Raw genomic sequence first — 17,358 nt, forward strand, 5'->3', positions numbered from 1 at the left:
GTGTGGAAGGATGTGTCCCAAGTACAGCTTTGAAGTCTTATTTGGTAGAAGGGACAGATTGGAAACAGAGGATGCTGAGACAGCTGGAATTTGCAGGGCAGATTTGCAGTATGAGAGAAGAGAGAGCTGCATAGAGGAATAGCTCCTGAGACCAACTTAGGGGCCCTTTAGTCTTTGCTTGAATATTAAACTGTGTGTGCATTGTGGATTGTGGAAATCCATCTTTGTGGATCTCCACAAAGATGGGCAAAGAACAACTTTTTGGGGGCTCTAAGCTGAAGAATTCCCAGAGCTGACACAGAGCTAGGAGCCATCTGAGGCCCTGCCAGCAAGAATGGGGAGACCTCACCAAATACCTATGCATTCAGTAGAATTGCCAGAAGGGCCTGCCTTAGTACTAGCCCTAAGCTGTTTACAATACCATGCCACCCTAATTATGAAAGGTTCCAGCTGACTTGCAAGCAGTTTTAACATTCTGCCCAATATAACTCAACAGTCTTTAGAGGGTAACAACAAAATCCAGACACTCAAAAGCATGACATTTCTGTGTAAATGTACTCCCCTCAGATATGCATGTTCATTTCATGCACTGGTGGTATTATGCCAAGTACATCCTTTTTTATTTATTAAAGTGTCATATGTGTTAATCAAGTGCTTCATGTTTAATAGTTAGCAAATCCATGTAGTAATGATGCTTCTTTATAAAAGTTTTATAAGGTTTTTTGTTTTCTTTCTTTCTTTCTTTCTTTCTTTCTTTCTTTCTTGAGAGAGAGAGAGAGCAAGCAAGCAGGGGAGGGGCAGAGAGAGAGAGGGAGGGAGAGAATCCCAAGTAGGCTCCTCTGTGCTATCAGCACAACACAGAGCCCGACACGGGGCTCAGACCCATGAACTGTGAGATCGTGACCTGAGCCGATACCAAGAGCCAGACATTCAACCAACTGAGCCACCCAGGAGCCCCCAAAGTTTTATATGTTTAAATGAACTCTTCTGATATGAAAGTATTAGCCAAGCTTTTCATGTCCACTTTAAAATCCAAGCATTTGATTTTCAAGGTCTCCTAATCCATTATCAAGCCAGTATGTTGGCTAAATGAATGTGGTTATAAGTACTTAGTTTGCTCTTTCTTCCCATTAGCTTGTAACTAGTGATTCGAGTAACTGGATATCAGTGCCTGTATCTTCCTTCCCACTCCTATCCCCGAGGTCATCACCATGTCCAGAGGCCCAGCAAGGCCTGAGTACTAGGTCATTACCACTTGTCAATGGACTGCATTAGGCATGAAATGGTCCTGGTGCCAACAGACCAGACTGTCTTCCAGAGTTTGGAGACTGCTTATGCAGTGGTGGGCCTGGGTGTTCTCACTCTGTGAACTCTGGATACATGTATATCATTTCAGAGTGTTTATATCATCCGTACTATGGTTTTTGATTTCTTAGAATTTTCCTATGTGATGATTGTATCAGTTAACTGTGAGGAAGATTTAACTGATGGGTAATGGAAAAGTTCTGAATTTTAAAGAAGTGCCATTAAATTTTTTTGTTTTCTTTTTCTTTTTTTTCTTTTCTTTTTATCCTTTTTGTTTAGATTTGTTCGGACAGTATTACCATTTTCTCAGGAATTTCAAAGAGATAAACAGCCTAATGCACAACCCCAGTATTTACATGGATCAAAGGTAGGTTCTTTTGTGTTTGTGTTAAAAATTTTTTTAAGTTCTCAATGAAGCATATTTTCTAGTTTAGTTTAATTCATGTTAGTTGCAGTGATTTAGATGTATCATGCCATGTGTGAAATGTTATTGTTTTCTTCCATTAGCATCTTCCTAAAAAGTAATAGTAGTGTTTGGACAGCCCTCTGGCTGTCGTAGGTGTCCAACTAGGCCTGGCCTCACTCCTGGCACTATAATAAGTGAGGTTGTCAGCAGATTTAATGGTTTAAAAATATCAAACCAGGAAAGTGTGGAATAGGCTCAGGGCCATATCTGTGACAGAGAGGGCAGGATATCTTGTCCAGGTGTGATGCCACGAAGGGAGGGGCTGAGGTGGGAGGGGGCGTGGAGAAAAGGGTTGACATCCAGAAACCACAGGCAAGCAGGCAAACTGGCAAAAGCCACAGAACCACTGCTGTCTAGTAAGGTAAGACAAGTGTCCAGGCTGAGGGTGGCTGAATTTGTAACAAGTTAAGAGTATTATTGGGGCGCCTGGGTGGCGCAGTCGGTTAAGCGTCCGACTTCAGCCAGGTCACGATCTCGCGGTCCGTGAGTTCGAGCCCCGCGTCAGGCTCTGGGCTGATGGCTCGGAGCCTGGAGCCTGTTTCCGATTCTGTGTCTCCCTCTCTCTCTCCCCTCCCCCGTTCATGCTCTGTCTCTCTCTGTCCCAACAATAAATAAAAAACGTTGAAAAAAAATTAAAAAAAAAAAAAAAAAGAGTATTATTAAAGGTTAGTTTTGTTAATAATTAAAGCACTCTTAGGGTTTCATAAAAAAAAGACAAACCCTCTATAGTAAAAATGAGATAGATTTAATGAGCAGATATTTCCAAAAAATGTAGTAAAAAAAATAGGAATAGGTAACTGGCCTCACCAGTAATTAAAGAAAAATAAATGAGTGCACATGGGACTGTATGATTCTAGGGAGCCAGCTGAAATGTTTATCAATATTTAAATGTTCTCACTTGTAGGAAGCTGGACAGCTAAGGGAATAAATCAGACAAGTATAAAGTAAGGTCTGCTATGGGGGTGGTCATAACAACATTGTCATAAAAAATACGGAAGCAACCTAACTGACCATCAGGTAATACTCCAATAACTTACTGTCCACTGGAATACAGTCATCACAGGTAATTACATAGATTTTGTGATAGGTTGTGGGGGCTGTATTGTATTAAGTTGAAAAAAAAAAAAGATCACACTCCAAACAGAATATTCCTTATTACAAAAAGATAAACCCAGAGGAAAGATTAGTGGATGCTAAAAAGTGGCTGTCTCTGGGAGGGCTGAGTCTGAGAAACGTTTTCCTTTTCTGAACTCACTTTATGATGTGTGTGCATTGTTCTCACTAGTTATTTTAAGCTGTTCCCTCTGATGTTGGTGTCAGCCTCGGTCTCCACACAGCCTGTGGGCTGTGTGGGGAAGTGGATCATGACCCCTGCCTGGTCATGGACACCAGCGCCTATAGCCTTAGAACCTAAAGCTCTGAGCAGCTGCTGCTTCATTCGGCTCTAAAGCTCTGAGGGGCTGAAGTTTGGGCAGTACCATCTCCATATTTTCTGCACATTCTTCTCACAGGTGAAGAAGTGAGCCTATTAATAATGACATAAAAGGACCACTCTTCACATCCCTAGTGCTGGCTCTCAGGAGGGTGTCAGAATTTCAGCCTTCCCTTCTGACTAGTTTTTGAAGAGACAAGTCCTTGGCTCACCCTCCTTCTCTCCCTTCAACTTCTCCAGGCTTGTGATGTCATCTCCCTTTGGCCACTTCTGTCTTAATCACAGCATCATAACACTTTACAAATTAATGTGACCATTTAAAGTTTTCAACCTGTCAGCCAAGAAGGAAATGGTAGATGTCTTAGTGGGATAAGCCAGAGGGTTAAGTAGAGGATATATTTGGGAGGAAGGGGAAACCAGTGTTGAGAGAACTAGAAACTGCCTGTGTTTTGCAAGGATATGTGGAACTTCAAGCTGAAATGGATGCTGTCTCTGTTTTCCACATTTGGGTGGTGCCATGTACTCTGCATTGTGTGTGGGAAGGGCATGTCCACTTGAGAAGCAGCATTCCTAGGATGCTGTGAAAGGAACTGTTGTGATAGAACCTTGGCTGGTTTTTAGAGAGGCCTTGCTCTAACAAGATCTGGATGCTGAGAAGGAACCAGCCCTGCACAGGACCCCGTGGGCCCGAGTCTCTGTCACAAGATGGGGGTGGGGAGGGGTGGTGTATGACAGGCAGCTTGGGCCGGGGTCTGAGGGAGGGACCAGGAGCAGATGGAGAATGATGCCAGGTGGGAAGATGTTATCCTAGTCCAGGCAGGAGGTGGTGCCTTGGACCAGGTGGCATTGACAGAGATAGAAGTAGCTAGACTCAAGGGGTATTTTGGAAGTGGATGTGACTGGACTTTGGCTAATAACCCAAAGATTGAAGGGGAGAGAAACGGAAGACCCAAAGATGTTTCCCAGGTTTCTGGCAGTTGGTGGGTGGAGGTGTCCATTTTTGAAGTCAGACAGGGCTAGATTTAGGAGGGTTAAAGGGAAGAGGGCTTTATCCCTGGGGCCTGTGTCCACTCCTCTTCCTAGGTCTGTCTGCTCTGCACGTCATAGACCTTACTGTGAGCGGGGGAGGATGCTGCCCTGCTGGGTGTCTGTTTTGGACACATCAGGCAGGTTTCATGGCTCACTCAGCTGAGGCAGAGGTTGTGGGAGTTGGTGGGCTGGGTTGGAGGATCATATTGCCCCGTTTGTTAGGGTCAGGATTTTGGCTGCTGTGTTAAGCCTAGTGATGATGACCAGGAGTGAAGAAGTCCAGATGTCATTGTTCTTTCTGCTGTGTTCTGGGACTGAGTGTCATTTTTTAAAATATTAAGTAATGTTTTTCTTCTACCTATACCAAGTTGCAGTCATAGTCTCAGGGCTCACTCAGCAAGTGTTTCCTGAGCATGCGCTGTGACCCAGGCTGCACCTGGCCTGAGCCAGGGAGCAGAGTTCTTGGCTCAGCAGGTGAGTGCAGGCCTTGTTCCACAGAGGCCTGAAGGTGTGGACTGGGCCCTGGTGTGCAGACAGGTACCAAGAGCCTGGGCAAGGGAAGGGCACCCCAGCAGTTTTGGGAGCATGGCCAGTGAGGCAGGGAGGGTGGAAAGGAGACTGAGCTGTTGAGATACAAGCAGGGGGCCACATGTCCCTAGTCTCTCCCTTCCTCCCACTTGGCCAAAGATTTCTCGCCTACAGAGGAGTCCCCAGCAGCACTGCCTCAGAGAAGGGAGGTGGAAGATAAAGCACCTGACTCAGTGCTGCCTCTGGGAAACCCCACTGGTCAGACAGGTGATGCTTATGATGGGACACGAGGCCCAAGCAATTAACAGACTCTGCTCCTGTCCCATGCCCAGGAGACACCCACACTCTGTGGACCCTGAGAGAAAGCTGTTCTCATGCTCTGAGCTGCTGGTCAAGTGTAGCTGGCAACAGGTGTAGACCTGTGTACATGTGTTGAATCTCAGGGCAGTCGAGGCTAGGACACAGGTCAGGAGCTGAGGGGCTGCTACCCCACATCACCTACACTAGGACATCCTTTTAGATGTCAGCTGATCTGAGAAGTAGAAGAGATGCTTCTAACCCATTCTTTCCTAATCTATTCTTTAGAGTGTGAACCTTTCATTTCTGTCTTCTTGTTTGCCTTCATTGCTGTCACTACAGATGGTAACTTGAACTTGATTGTGCTAGGACTACGCCTTTGGAAGTGGGCAAACACTGTGATTCTGGCTGGTGTATTGGTGTAGGCTGCCCACCTCCTCTGCCCCTCCAGAAAGGCATGAGGATTTTTAGAAGTATTAGAATAAGTACTCTATGCCCCCTTTCTGAAATTAAAATGTAATCAGTGTTGAAACCTATCCCGAAGCTGACCACCTGAAGTGTGTATCAAAGACGAGTGAAAAGTCTTATTTAGGGGAACAAAAGAAAGCAATTATCAGAGAGAACTTAAAACAACCAGAATACAGTGTACAGGTATAGAATTCACATTCTATACTGATGCCACTACACTGATGCCATTTTACTCAGAATATATCATAGTTATGTTTAGTAAAATTCAATCATTTAAAAACAAAGAAATAAATAAAGTATAGTATTTTACCTTCTTGGAGCTAAAAGAAGTTTTATATAGTTTTAGAAGATAGGACTAGAAATTTTGGCAAGTAAGATAGAAATTTCTTGGGTCTGTGTTAACTAAAAGATTTGCTATGAACTAGGCTTGATTCTGAAGTTTAATCCCTGTCTTAGGCATGACCACAAAATATGTCTTTATAATGCTAAGATAAAAAGAGAAGAGCCTGTGGGAAGGAGGAACCAAGAAATGAAGTGATTTTTCCATTCTCTCCTCCATTTCCTCCCCTGCCCCAGCATTTGGAGAGGATGACAAGGCGTAAGGGAAGTTTGGCCCTTTGAGGAAAGGTAGATGCTCGTGATTTACCACACATTTGCACAGCATCTGGCCATGGGGTGTCAGACCAGCCTCCCGCATGGTCCTTGGAGGGATGGATTCCTGGAAAGAAGGCTTGTGGTGTTGGTTCTGAGAGAGCGGTTCCTCACCAGCACTATTGTGTCCATCCTGCTGCCCAAACACAGTGTGCATCCATCCTGGTGTTAATGGCTCAGGATTTGGTTTTATACTGCAGGTTTTGGTTTTATACTGATTTTCCTCCAGGAATTCAGGCAGCAGTGTTACTGCTTCTTGTACAGCAAAGATCCTGAGGGGCGTGGGGTCTGTGTTCACACCTCATGTGTCTTCAGGGGCGTGAGCAGTCTAGGGTCATCTGCTGTACCCATTTGGAGGAAAGGAAAGATTAGATGAATTGGACTTGATTATTCTTTTAAAAGTGATCAGCTGCGATCGAACTGCAGATTTCAGCCTCAGTTTGACAAATTACGTTTGTGTCATTTTTATTCTTATGCCCTAAACTAGTAATTTTTGTTAAATTGTTTGGATTCTAACAAAAAGTCTGCCAAAAATTTGGGTGAGTGACATCGATGTTGACTGTTCATCTTATATGATACTTTTTTAAGGACCAAAAAAAGCAGAATGACAATATATTATGATATCAGAGTTGAATATTGTATTCAGAACCATCATTTTACTTCATTTTGTTGCAATGCAGTTTATAGTGTTTGTACCTGTGAGATTATGGAATACCATGAATCCAGTTCAAAAATCTAATGTGTTTTTTTTTTATTTTAATGAATGATGAACTAGGATAAGTGTCTTGTGAGAATAATATTGACTTAGATGAGTGGCTCATTTATGATGCTGTTTGGTTCTTGGAATATCACCACTCTAAGTGAACATGCTCTTGAGTATGTCACTGATGTTCTCTTTCTGTAAGATAAGTAATATTGTCCCTGACTTACAGTTGAAGACTCATACCTTCAAGGGTGTTAGAGAACCCAAGACACACCACTAGTGAGTCTAGCTCTGTGTCCTCTGGTTTCAAGGTGAGACCCAAGTCTTTGTGTCAGGTGTGGCTGGCAGAGTGTTTCTTGAATTGAGCTGTAAGTATTTATTTTACAATAAAGTATTTGTAACTTTGCCCTTTTCAGAGGTAGTGCCTTCTCTTCTTCCTCTGAGTAGTTACACCACTTTAGTTGTAGTGCCCCTGGGATGTGCCCTATTTGGGGTGAGTGTAGTCCATAGGGAAGCTGGACATTAGCTGGGGGGTGGGGGAGTATTTTTTTAATGTTTTTTTTTTTTAATTTTTTTTTTTTAATGTTTATTTATTTTTGAGACAGAGAGAGATAGAGCATGAACGGGGGAGGGTCAGAAAGAGAGGGAGACACAGAATCTGAAACAGGCTCCAGGCTCTGAGCTGTCAGCACAGAGCCCGACGCAGGGCTCGAACCCACGAACTGTGAGATCGTGACCTGAGCTGAAGTCAGACGCTCAGCCGACTGAGCCACCCAGGCGCCCCTTTAATGTTTATTTTTGAGAGAGAGAGCATGAGTGGGGTAGGGGCAGAGAGAGAGGGAGACACAGAATCTAAAGCAGGCTTCAGGCTCTGAGCTGTCAGCACAGAGCCCGATGTGGGTCTCAAACCCACAAACCACAAGATTATGACCTGATTTGAAGTTGGATGCTTAACCGATTGAGCCACCCAGGAGCCCCTGGGACCAGGTATTATTAAGCCACAGTCCCTACGCAATTCAGGGCAACTTTTGTTTGGTTTTGTTTGTTTGTTTGTTTGTTTGTTTGTTTTAATTTTTTTTTTAACGTTTATTTATTTTTGAGACAGAGAGAGACAGAGCATGAACAGGGGAGGGGCAGAGAGAGAGGGAGACACAGAATCTGCAACAGGCTCCAGGCTCTGAGCTGTCAGCACAGAGCCTGACACAGGGCTCAAACTCACGGACCGTGAGATCATGACCTGAGCCGAAGTCGGACGCTTAACTGACCAAGCCACCCAGGCACCCCTCAGGGCAACTTTGAAAGTGAATTTTCTCATTTGTAATATGAGGCCCTCAGATTTATTTTTGTTTTTAAGTTTTATTTTAATTCCAGTTAGTTAACATACAGTGTTACATAAGTTTAGGTGTACAATATACTGATTCAACAATTCCATACATCACCCAGTGCCCATCATGACAAGTGCACTCCTTAATCCCCATCACCTATTTCACCCATCCACCCCTCCTGTAACCATCAGTTTGTTCTCTGTAATTAAGAGTCTGACTCTGGGTTTACTCCTCTTTCCTTTTTCCCCCTTTATTCATTTGTTTTGTTTCATAAATTCCACATATGAGTGAAATCGTATGGTATTTGTCTTTCTCTGAGTGACTTCTTATGTGTGTGTGTGTGTGTATGTTGTATGTACACACACACACCCCACATCTTCTTTATCCATTCATCAATCAGTGGACACTCAGCTGTTTCCATAGTTTGTTTATTGTAAATAATGCTGCTGTAAGCATAGGGGTGCATGTATCCCTTTGTGTTAGTGTTTTTGTATTCTTTGGGTAAATACCTAGTAGTGCAATTGCTGGATCACATGGTAGTTTTAACTTTTTGAGGGACCTCCATAATGTTTTTCAAAGTGGCCGCACCAGTTTGCATTCCCATCAACAATGCGAGAGGGTTCCCCTTTCTCCACATCCTCACCAACACCTGTTGTTTCTTGTGTTGTTGATTTTATCCATTCTGACAAGTGTGAGGTGGTATCTCATTGTAGTTTTGATTTGCATTTCCCTGATAGTAAGTGATATTGTACATCTTTTCATGTGTCTGTTGGCCATCTGTTTGTCTTCTTTGGAGAAATATCTGTTTGTGATTTCTGCCCATTTTTAATTGGATTATTTGCTCTCAGGCCTTTGAGTTTTATAAGTTATTTATATACTTTAGATACTGGCCCTGTATCAGATAGGTCATTTGCAAATATCTTCTCCCATTCTGTAGGTCACCTTGTAGTTTTTTGTTGATTGTTTCCTTCACTGTGAAGAAACTTTTTATTTTGATGTAGTCCCAGTATTTTACTTTCGCTTTTGTTTTCCTTGCCTCAAAAGATATACCTAGAAAGAAGTTGTTACAGCCAATGTCAAAGAGCTTATGGCCTATATTTTCCTCTAGGATTTTTATGATTTCAGGTCTCACATGTAGGTCTTTAAACCATTTCGAATTTCTTTTTGTGTATGGTGTAAGAAAGTGGTCCAATTTCATTCTTTTTGCATGTAGCTGTCCAGTTTTCTCAACACTGTTTGTTGAAGAGACTGTCTTTTTCTCATTGGATATTCCTTCCTGCTTTGTTGAAGATTAGTTGATCATATAATTGTGGATATATTTCTGGATTTTCTATTTTGTTCCATTGATCTGTGTGTTCATTTTTGTGCCAATACCATCTGTCTTGATCATTACAGCTTTGTAATATAGCTTGAAATCTGGAATTGTGATGCCTCCAGCTTTGCCTTTCTCTTTCAAGATTGATTTGGCTATTTGAGGTCTTTTGTGGTTCCATACAAATGTTAGGATTGTTTGTTTCAGCTCTGTGAAAAGGCTGTTGCTATTTTGATAGGGATCACATTGAATGTGTAGATTGCTTTGGGTAGTATAGACATTTTTAACAGTGTTCTTCCAATCCATGAGCATGGGATGTCTTTCCATTTCTTTGAGTCTCTTGGAGGCAGCGTATAGACAGGTCTTGTTTCTTTATCCATTCTAACATGCTTTGTCTTTTGATTGGAGTGTTTAGTCCATTTACACTCAGAGTAAATGATGGATATGTATTTACAGCCTTTTTTTTTTTTTTTTTTAAACTCATTTTGTCATTGTTCCTGGGGATTTTCTCTGTTCCTTTCTAGTCCTTATCACTTTTGGTCTTTCCTTCCCAACTCAGAGAGTCTCCAATATTTCTTTTAGGGCTTGTTTAGTGGTTTCGAACTCTTTTTAGTTTTTGTTTGGGAAACTCTATCTCTCCTTCTATTCCGATGATAGCCTTGCTGAATAGACTATTCTTGGCTGCAGATTTTTCCCATTCAGCACTTTAATATATCCTGCCACTCCCTTCTGGCCTGCCAAGTTTCTGTGGAGTGATCTGCTGCTAACCTTATTTGTCTTCCCTTGTAAGCTAGGGACTTCCTTTGTCTTGCTGCTTTTAAGATTTTTTTCTTTAGCATTATATTTCACAAATTTAATTACGCTACATTTTGCTGTTGGCCTACTTTTGTTGATTTTTGATGGAGCTCTCTGGTTTTTAAAGCCAAAATTTATGAATATTAGTCCTCTTATGTGAGCTCCCTGGTGCAGAAGTTTTTTCTCTGTCCATTTTACACACTCAGTTCCCTCTTTTCTGTGGGCAGCCTCCTTCTGCCTTTCTGACCATTGTAACATTTCAGATGTAGCTTCTTCTCTGTATTTCAATGTGGAGTTTGTTCCCACAGTCTTTGGTTAGCTCTCCATCTTACTGACTTGGAAGTGGATCATATCTCATTGAAAACATGGGATGGGGTAAGCTCAGGGTCCTCCTCCTCCACCATCTTTCCTAGCTCCTGAAACCTTTAGATTTCACTAACAATTTGCATGTTTTTCTTTTGAAACAGTAGAACTTATCAAGCAAAAACCTAACATGGAATCCCAGCACTTAAATGCAAATTTGAGGAGGAGTTAGGAAGAGGATATATCTGGTCTGATGATCAAAATATGCCCCTTTCAAGTGTGATTGGGGTTGTAAGTGTGGGCACAGGACAGGCGCTTGGCAGTGCTTCCAACCTGGTCAGTGTTTTATTTGAAAATTGTTTTCAGTTTTCATACTTTCTGTTTTGGGGTCCTAGGACCACCCACACATTTTGATTCTCCGGAAGAACTCACAGACTCACTTGTACTAACAGCTATAGTTCATTATAGCAAACGGATGCAAAACAGGATTGGTAAGGGAAAAAGATGTACCAGGTGTGACTGAACTGGGCACAGGCTACCAAAGTTGTCCTTCATGGGGGTTGCTTGGGATGTGTAGTTTTTCTGCCCAGCGAAGAGAGGTCCACTCAAATCCTCAGGTCCAAGGCTTTCACTAGGGCTAGGTACATAGGAATATGCCACCTATGTTGACTGTTCATAGTTACTGAAACCCCAGAACCCCCAGAAGGAAAAGAGCCCATCATAAATCACTGTTTGTACATATAACCTAAACAAGTTTATATAGCATGGTTAAGTGCCCTAGTGGTAGAAAACAACCTTATTGTGCACAGGCACCCCAATGTTTATAGCAGCACTGTCAACAATAGCCAAAGTATGGAAAGAGCCCAAATATCCATCGATAGATGAATGGATAAATGTACACACACACACACACAGACACACACTGGAGTATTATGTGGCAATCAAAAAGAATGAAATCCTACCATTTACAACAACGTGGATGGAACTACAGGGTATTGTGCTAAGCGAAATTAGTCAGAGAAAGGCAGATATCATAGGACTTCACTCATATGTGGAATTTAAGATACAAAACAGATGAACATAAGGGAAGGGAAGCAAAAATAATATAAAAACAGGGAGGGGGACAAAACATAAGAGACTCTTAAATATAGAGAACAAACTGAGGGTTGCTGTAGGAGTTATGGGTGTGGGGAAGGGCTAAACAGGCAAGGGGCATTAACAAGGATACTTGGGATGAGCACTGGGTATTATATGTAGGGGATGAATCACTGGATTCTACTCTGAAATCATTATTGCACTATACGCTAACTAACTTGGATGTATATTTAAAACAAAACAAAACAAAACAAAACCCTTATTAGTTGGTAACAATCCAAAGGATGAATTCCCAGGAATTGCAAGCAGGCCTGCTGTGCTTGTTCTTCAGAATCCTCACTTTTCTGATGTGGTTTTCAGTGTATGTAGAGGAAATATTTAAGACAATGATTAAGGGGGCAGGAGGAGGATACAGGGAACCTAAATGGAAGTGAGATTGGTACACTTCAATCAAAGTGGTAAAATGTTGGTAACAGTGGATTATGATTAACTTATACAATGTATAAGACCTAAAACAACCACTAAAACATCCGTGAAGTTTGTGAAGAGATACTCTTGAAACTACTATAGGTCAATTGCAGTGGAATTCTAAAAAATGTTTAAGTGACCCAGAGGAAGTCAGGAAGAATGAAACAGACCCTACTTAGATATCAATAATTACATTATGTGTAAATGTCCCAAATGTAAGTGAGACATCTAAATACAATTAAAATACTGAGAGATAGGCAAAGTGGAGTTAAAAAGTTGATTAAGCAAGACATGCACTTCAAATTAATGATATAGGTAGGTTGAAAGTAAAAAGATGGATTAAGATATACCATGCAAACATTAATCAGAAGAAAGGAGTGATTCTATTAATATAAGATAAAATAGAGTTCAAAACAGAGAATATTAATCTGGGACCAAGAGGAACATTACATAATAGGGTCAAACCACCAAGAAAATAAGGCAGTCCTAAATGTTTGTGTACCAAACAATAGAACTTCAAAATACTTGAGGCAAATACTATACTAACATGAGTGAAAGAAGAAATGAACAACTCCACAATTATAGTTGGGGAATTCAACATTTCTCTCTCTTAGTCATCAGTAGACAGAAAATCAGCAACAACAAAGAAGTAAACACCATCAAGCACCAGTAAATTATTGACATGTGTAGAACACTCTACCCAACAAGGGCAGAACATACGTGCTTTTCAAGTGCCCCTGGGGCTTCCCCCCAGATAGACCATATTCTGGGCCATTAAACAAACCTCAAGAAAATTTTAAAAGAGTTGTTTTAAAAAGACAACCAAACTAAATGAAATGCAAATATATCAAAATTTGTGGGATGCACCTGAAAAGTGCTGAGAGGGAAATACACAGCACTGAATGTTTATTAGGGGTCTCCCGGCTGAGTGTTCAGTCTGTGTTCTTAGACAAGCTTGGAGGTCTCCTCCTATAAGAAACCACCCTGATTTCCTTTCTCACCCATTCTCCCTGCAAGGGCTGCTGTCCCAGCTCCCCATGTGTCCCTGAGATCAGTGTTTGCCCCAGATGTCTCCACCAGGAGACTGGGAACAGCTCCAAGGAGACAGCAATGAGGATGTATTTGTTTCTCATTCCAGGACCTTAAACTGGCACTTTGATAAATCTTTGAAACCAAATGGCTTTGTTTTCTTTTTTCTGTTTTAGCAAGCTTGCTTGTCATGTTTTTATGTTGAAGATATAAATACCAGTAAGGGCAGTCTAATAAATTCTCTGGAATTCTCCATCTTAAGGGCATGGTGTATTGAATGCATCTTTGGTGCAGCAGTTTTTTCATCTTGGCTTCATAGTGACCACATTGAAAATTCTGGAGATTTCATTAAGCCCTTATATTCTTTGTCCCTCAGGCTTTGAACTTGGCCTACTCTAGCATTTATGGCAGCTACCGAAACTTTGTGGGGCCTCCGCACTTTGAGGTCATCTGCCGGCTGCTTGGCTACCAGGGCATTGCAGTGGTCATGGAGGAGCTGCTGAAGGTCGTGAAGAGCCTGGTATGTTTTCCTCAGTCTGCTTCCTTTTCACAGTGCAGTGTTCTGCACCCAATTCTTTTTTTTTTTTTTCCATTTATTTTGGGGACAGTGCAAGTAGCAGAGGGACAGAGAGAGGGGGACAGAGGATTTGAAATAGGTTTTGCACTGACAGGCTGATAGCAGCAAGCCTGATGTGGAGCTCGAATTCAAAAAACGAGAGATCCTGAACTGAGCCATGGTCAGATGCTCAACTGACTGAGCCACCCAGGTGCCCCTGCACCCAATTCTAATGTGGGGAGGGGGGTTTTCCACTCCACTGAGCAATTCTCGGATACCAACTGGGTGTCCTATAATTCAGCTCAATTCTAGCACTGTCTACCTTGAAATAGCATGAGTTCCTACAGATTAAGGGCTCTGACCCACAAGACTGCCCTACCCTCACCCCCACTAGATTTCAAGTCTAATTTGTCACCTGTGCCTCTGACCCACTGGCTGTAAATCAGAGGTTTCTATAGCCCCCTCCTTGAGTTCAATTAATTTGCTAGAGCAGCTCACAAAACTCAGGAAGCTGGTTTACTCTCTAGATTACCAGTTAATTACAAAGGATACAAATCCACAGCCAATGAAAAGATAACATAGGGAGAGGTCCTGAAGACAGGAGCTCCTCTCCTTGTGGACTTTGGAGCCCCTCATAGTGGCCTGTGGACCTGTTCTGGTTCCCAAATCTGTAAGCTCCCCAGACCCTACCCTGTTGGGGTTTTATGGGGGTTTCAGTATATAGTCACAATTGATTAAATCTCTAGCCTTTGGTAACTAAATTGACCTCCAGCCCCTTCTCCTCCCCAGAGGTCTGGGGGTGGTACTAAAAGTCCCAAATCCAACCGTGGGGTTGGTTCTCCTGGCAGCCAGCCCCCATTGGTGGGTGGGCCTCCAAAAGTGACCTTAATAATGTAATAAGAGATGCTTTTAAGGCTCTCAGGATAATTTGAAGGTTTTAGGAGCTCTTTGTCAGGAATAGATACAAGACCAAATATATATTTATTATAAATCACAGTATCACACATAACCTTAAATTTTCTGGGGTGGAAAAGCCAGGGGTCCTTCCTCTGTGGTGTTTAGCACCACTTTTGACCATATGTAGTTTGATTTCTCTCCCATCTATCTTCCTTTTTTCTTTTTTTTTTTTTAGTGTCTTTTTTTTATATTTAAAATTTTTATTTTAATTTCTCCCCCAACTTTCTTAATTCAAGAGAATAGGTCCATGTTATTTTAACTAATTCGTAGAAAAAGTTAAGGGGTGCCTGGGTGGCTCAGTCGGTTAAGCCTCCGACTTCAGCTCAGGTCATGATCTCATAGTTTGTGGGTTGGAGCCCAGCGTTGGGCTCTGTGCTGACAGCTCAGAACATAGAGCCTGCTTCAGATTCTGTGTCTCCCTCTCTCTTTCTGCCCCTCCCTTGCTTACTCTCTGTCTCTCTCAAAAATAAATAAACATTAAAAAAAAATTTTTTTTAAGAAGTTACGTACCAAAATATAGCTTTCTTATAAAGGACCACTGCTGTTGCCCAAGGGAACCATAAAGGCATTATGGAGAGACCATGTTTTAGTTGGCAAGCATCTGGGTAGGGACAGTTGTATGGAGAGGCCCATTTCTGATTGTGAAGTAGGAGTTTTCTTAAAACACAGATTTCCAGGAAACATTTATACTGGGGGATATGGAGGAGAGTCTGTTGGCCACGAGGAGTTCAGAGCTGTCTGTGGGGTAGGGCTGAGCAAGAGGCAGATGGGCTCAGCTGTGAGACAGTGGTGTGGGCAGGGTCCCGCTGCTCTTCAGACTTCTGTTGCCCAGCGATAGCTGGTTGTACCTGCAAGGCTGATGATGTGCGCCCCTGTCCTGGGTGCTAAGGGTTAAACTGTGAATAAAGGATTCAGACACTCATCTGTGTAACTTCAGATTGAGGTCAGAAGTTCTATGCAGAAGTATTTTATTTAAGTCTTTTTGCAAAGAGAAAGTGAGAGAATGATACATGTAGACTAACATGGATTTAGTTTTCTATGTGCTATTTCTGTTCACTGAGAAAGAACTTTATAAAATCTTAATCTTTAATCTTTTTCCATTATTTTAATAAACTACCTGTGATTAAGCCCATTTCTTTAAAATTTTTTATCGCTAAATAGAGACTTTCAGGTATTTCCCATGCTTAAAGCTGAATTAATGGCCACATAATTAAAGTAGCAGTCCATCAAGGAGATGATATGATCATTAACACAAAGCAAAACCTGACAGAATTCTAAGAGGTTGACAAAATATACAACCTGTTTGGATCAGAAATCAATTAGAATATATAAAAGTTGGGTCTTTTGGCACAGACACGAGCCCATGACCCACTCAGTCACTGCTGGGACCCCCAGCTAGAACCTCTGCCCCAAAACACATAACTTGTAAGGTGTTAGGCACATGAGGTGACATGGTCCAGTGTTGCAGCTACACCAAATCCGTCAGAGGAATACAGAAACTGCCCCATGAGGATGTCACTTCTTCAGAGCCACCGCACTCACCACAGATGGATACAACTAGAGCTCCTTGCCCTCCCACTGTCATACCTCAGGCCACTTGTCTCCTGAAAGAAGAATTGTGTTTTAGAAGATGCATTTAGTTATTCCTGTAAAGTCACTCTGGTGGAGGTTGTTTTCTTTCTGTGGATAGGATTTCCTTTCCCAGCCAAAGTGATTCTCAGTCCTGGTCATTACCATGTGTTTTACTAACAGACTCCCTTTTAGAAGCCCCACGCACCACTCACAACCTTTGAGACAGTGGCAGCCAGTGGCTGATGCAGCCTATTTCTCCTACAGCTGCAAGGCACAATCCTGCAGTACGTGAAGACACTGATGGAGGTGATGCCCAAGATCTGCCGCCTGCCCCGTCATGAATATGGCTCTCCTGGTGAGTATGGGCACCTCCCCAGGAGTGCAGTACAGAAGGGACAGCATAAACATTCAGACCTCAGTGCAAGATGTCAAGTCAGAAATTACTGATAAGGGTAGGATCTCCTTTCCCCAGGTGGGAGGAGGCCACGAACCTAATCAAAGCCTGGTTGTTTCCAATGGAACAAACAAACCAGCCTTTCTTTTGGGAGCAGGTGTGTTGGAATCATCACACTTGGGTGAGGAAGATATGGGGAAGAGGGGCAATGCCGCCTAGTCACTGATGGGTGATGGGGCTCTGAACTCTGAACCCCTGACTCTTGCACAGCACTGGGACCTTGAAGATCACCAACCAGGGAAGGACAGGGAACTCAGCTTCCAGGTCCAACTGCCCTAGGGATCCTTGCAAAATGGCATTTGGTACCTGACAGTTGGGATGAGGGGTTTGAAAACTGTTAAGTCTCCAACTTTGTTCTTTGTAGAGTTGTTTTGGCTATTCTAGGTCTTCTGCGTAACCACGTGAATTTTGGAGTCAGCTTGTGGACTTTTGACTGGGTCAGCATTTGAATGTATAGATCAAATTAGGGAATATTAGCTTTCTTCCCAGTGTTTATGCCTGGTGTCTTTTTGTGCCGTATCACAATGTGCAGGATCTCCAGGACAGTGATGAAAATGTGTGGTCTTGCTCTGGGGCTCAGAGAGAGAGAATGCAGGTTCCACCACTGAGACTC

The 17,358-nt window shown here is 42.4% G+C and overlaps 1 protein-coding gene across 1 annotated transcript in view; it reads left to right on the plus strand.

Moving 5' to 3' along the window:
* CYFIP1 (cytoplasmic FMR1 interacting protein 1) overlaps positions 1 to 17,358 on the plus strand; it is a 136,420-nt gene that overhangs the window by 91,731 nt on the left and 27,331 nt on the right. The window contains exons 23-25 of the mRNA XM_049614145.1: positions 1,585 to 1,672; positions 13,583 to 13,726; positions 16,556 to 16,735. Of these exons, the coding sequence (XP_049470102.1) occupies positions 1,585 to 1,672; positions 13,583 to 13,726; positions 16,556 to 16,735 (412 nt within the window). The remainder of the gene's footprint in view (positions 1 to 1,584; positions 1,673 to 13,582; positions 13,727 to 16,555; positions 16,736 to 17,358) is intronic.

The sequence above is a fragment of the Panthera uncia genome (genome assembly GCF_023721935.1).
Source record: "Panthera uncia isolate 11264 chromosome B3 unlocalized genomic scaffold, Puncia_PCG_1.0 HiC_scaffold_1, whole genome shotgun sequence".
Lineage (NCBI taxonomy): Eukaryota > Metazoa > Chordata > Mammalia > Carnivora > Felidae > Panthera > Panthera uncia.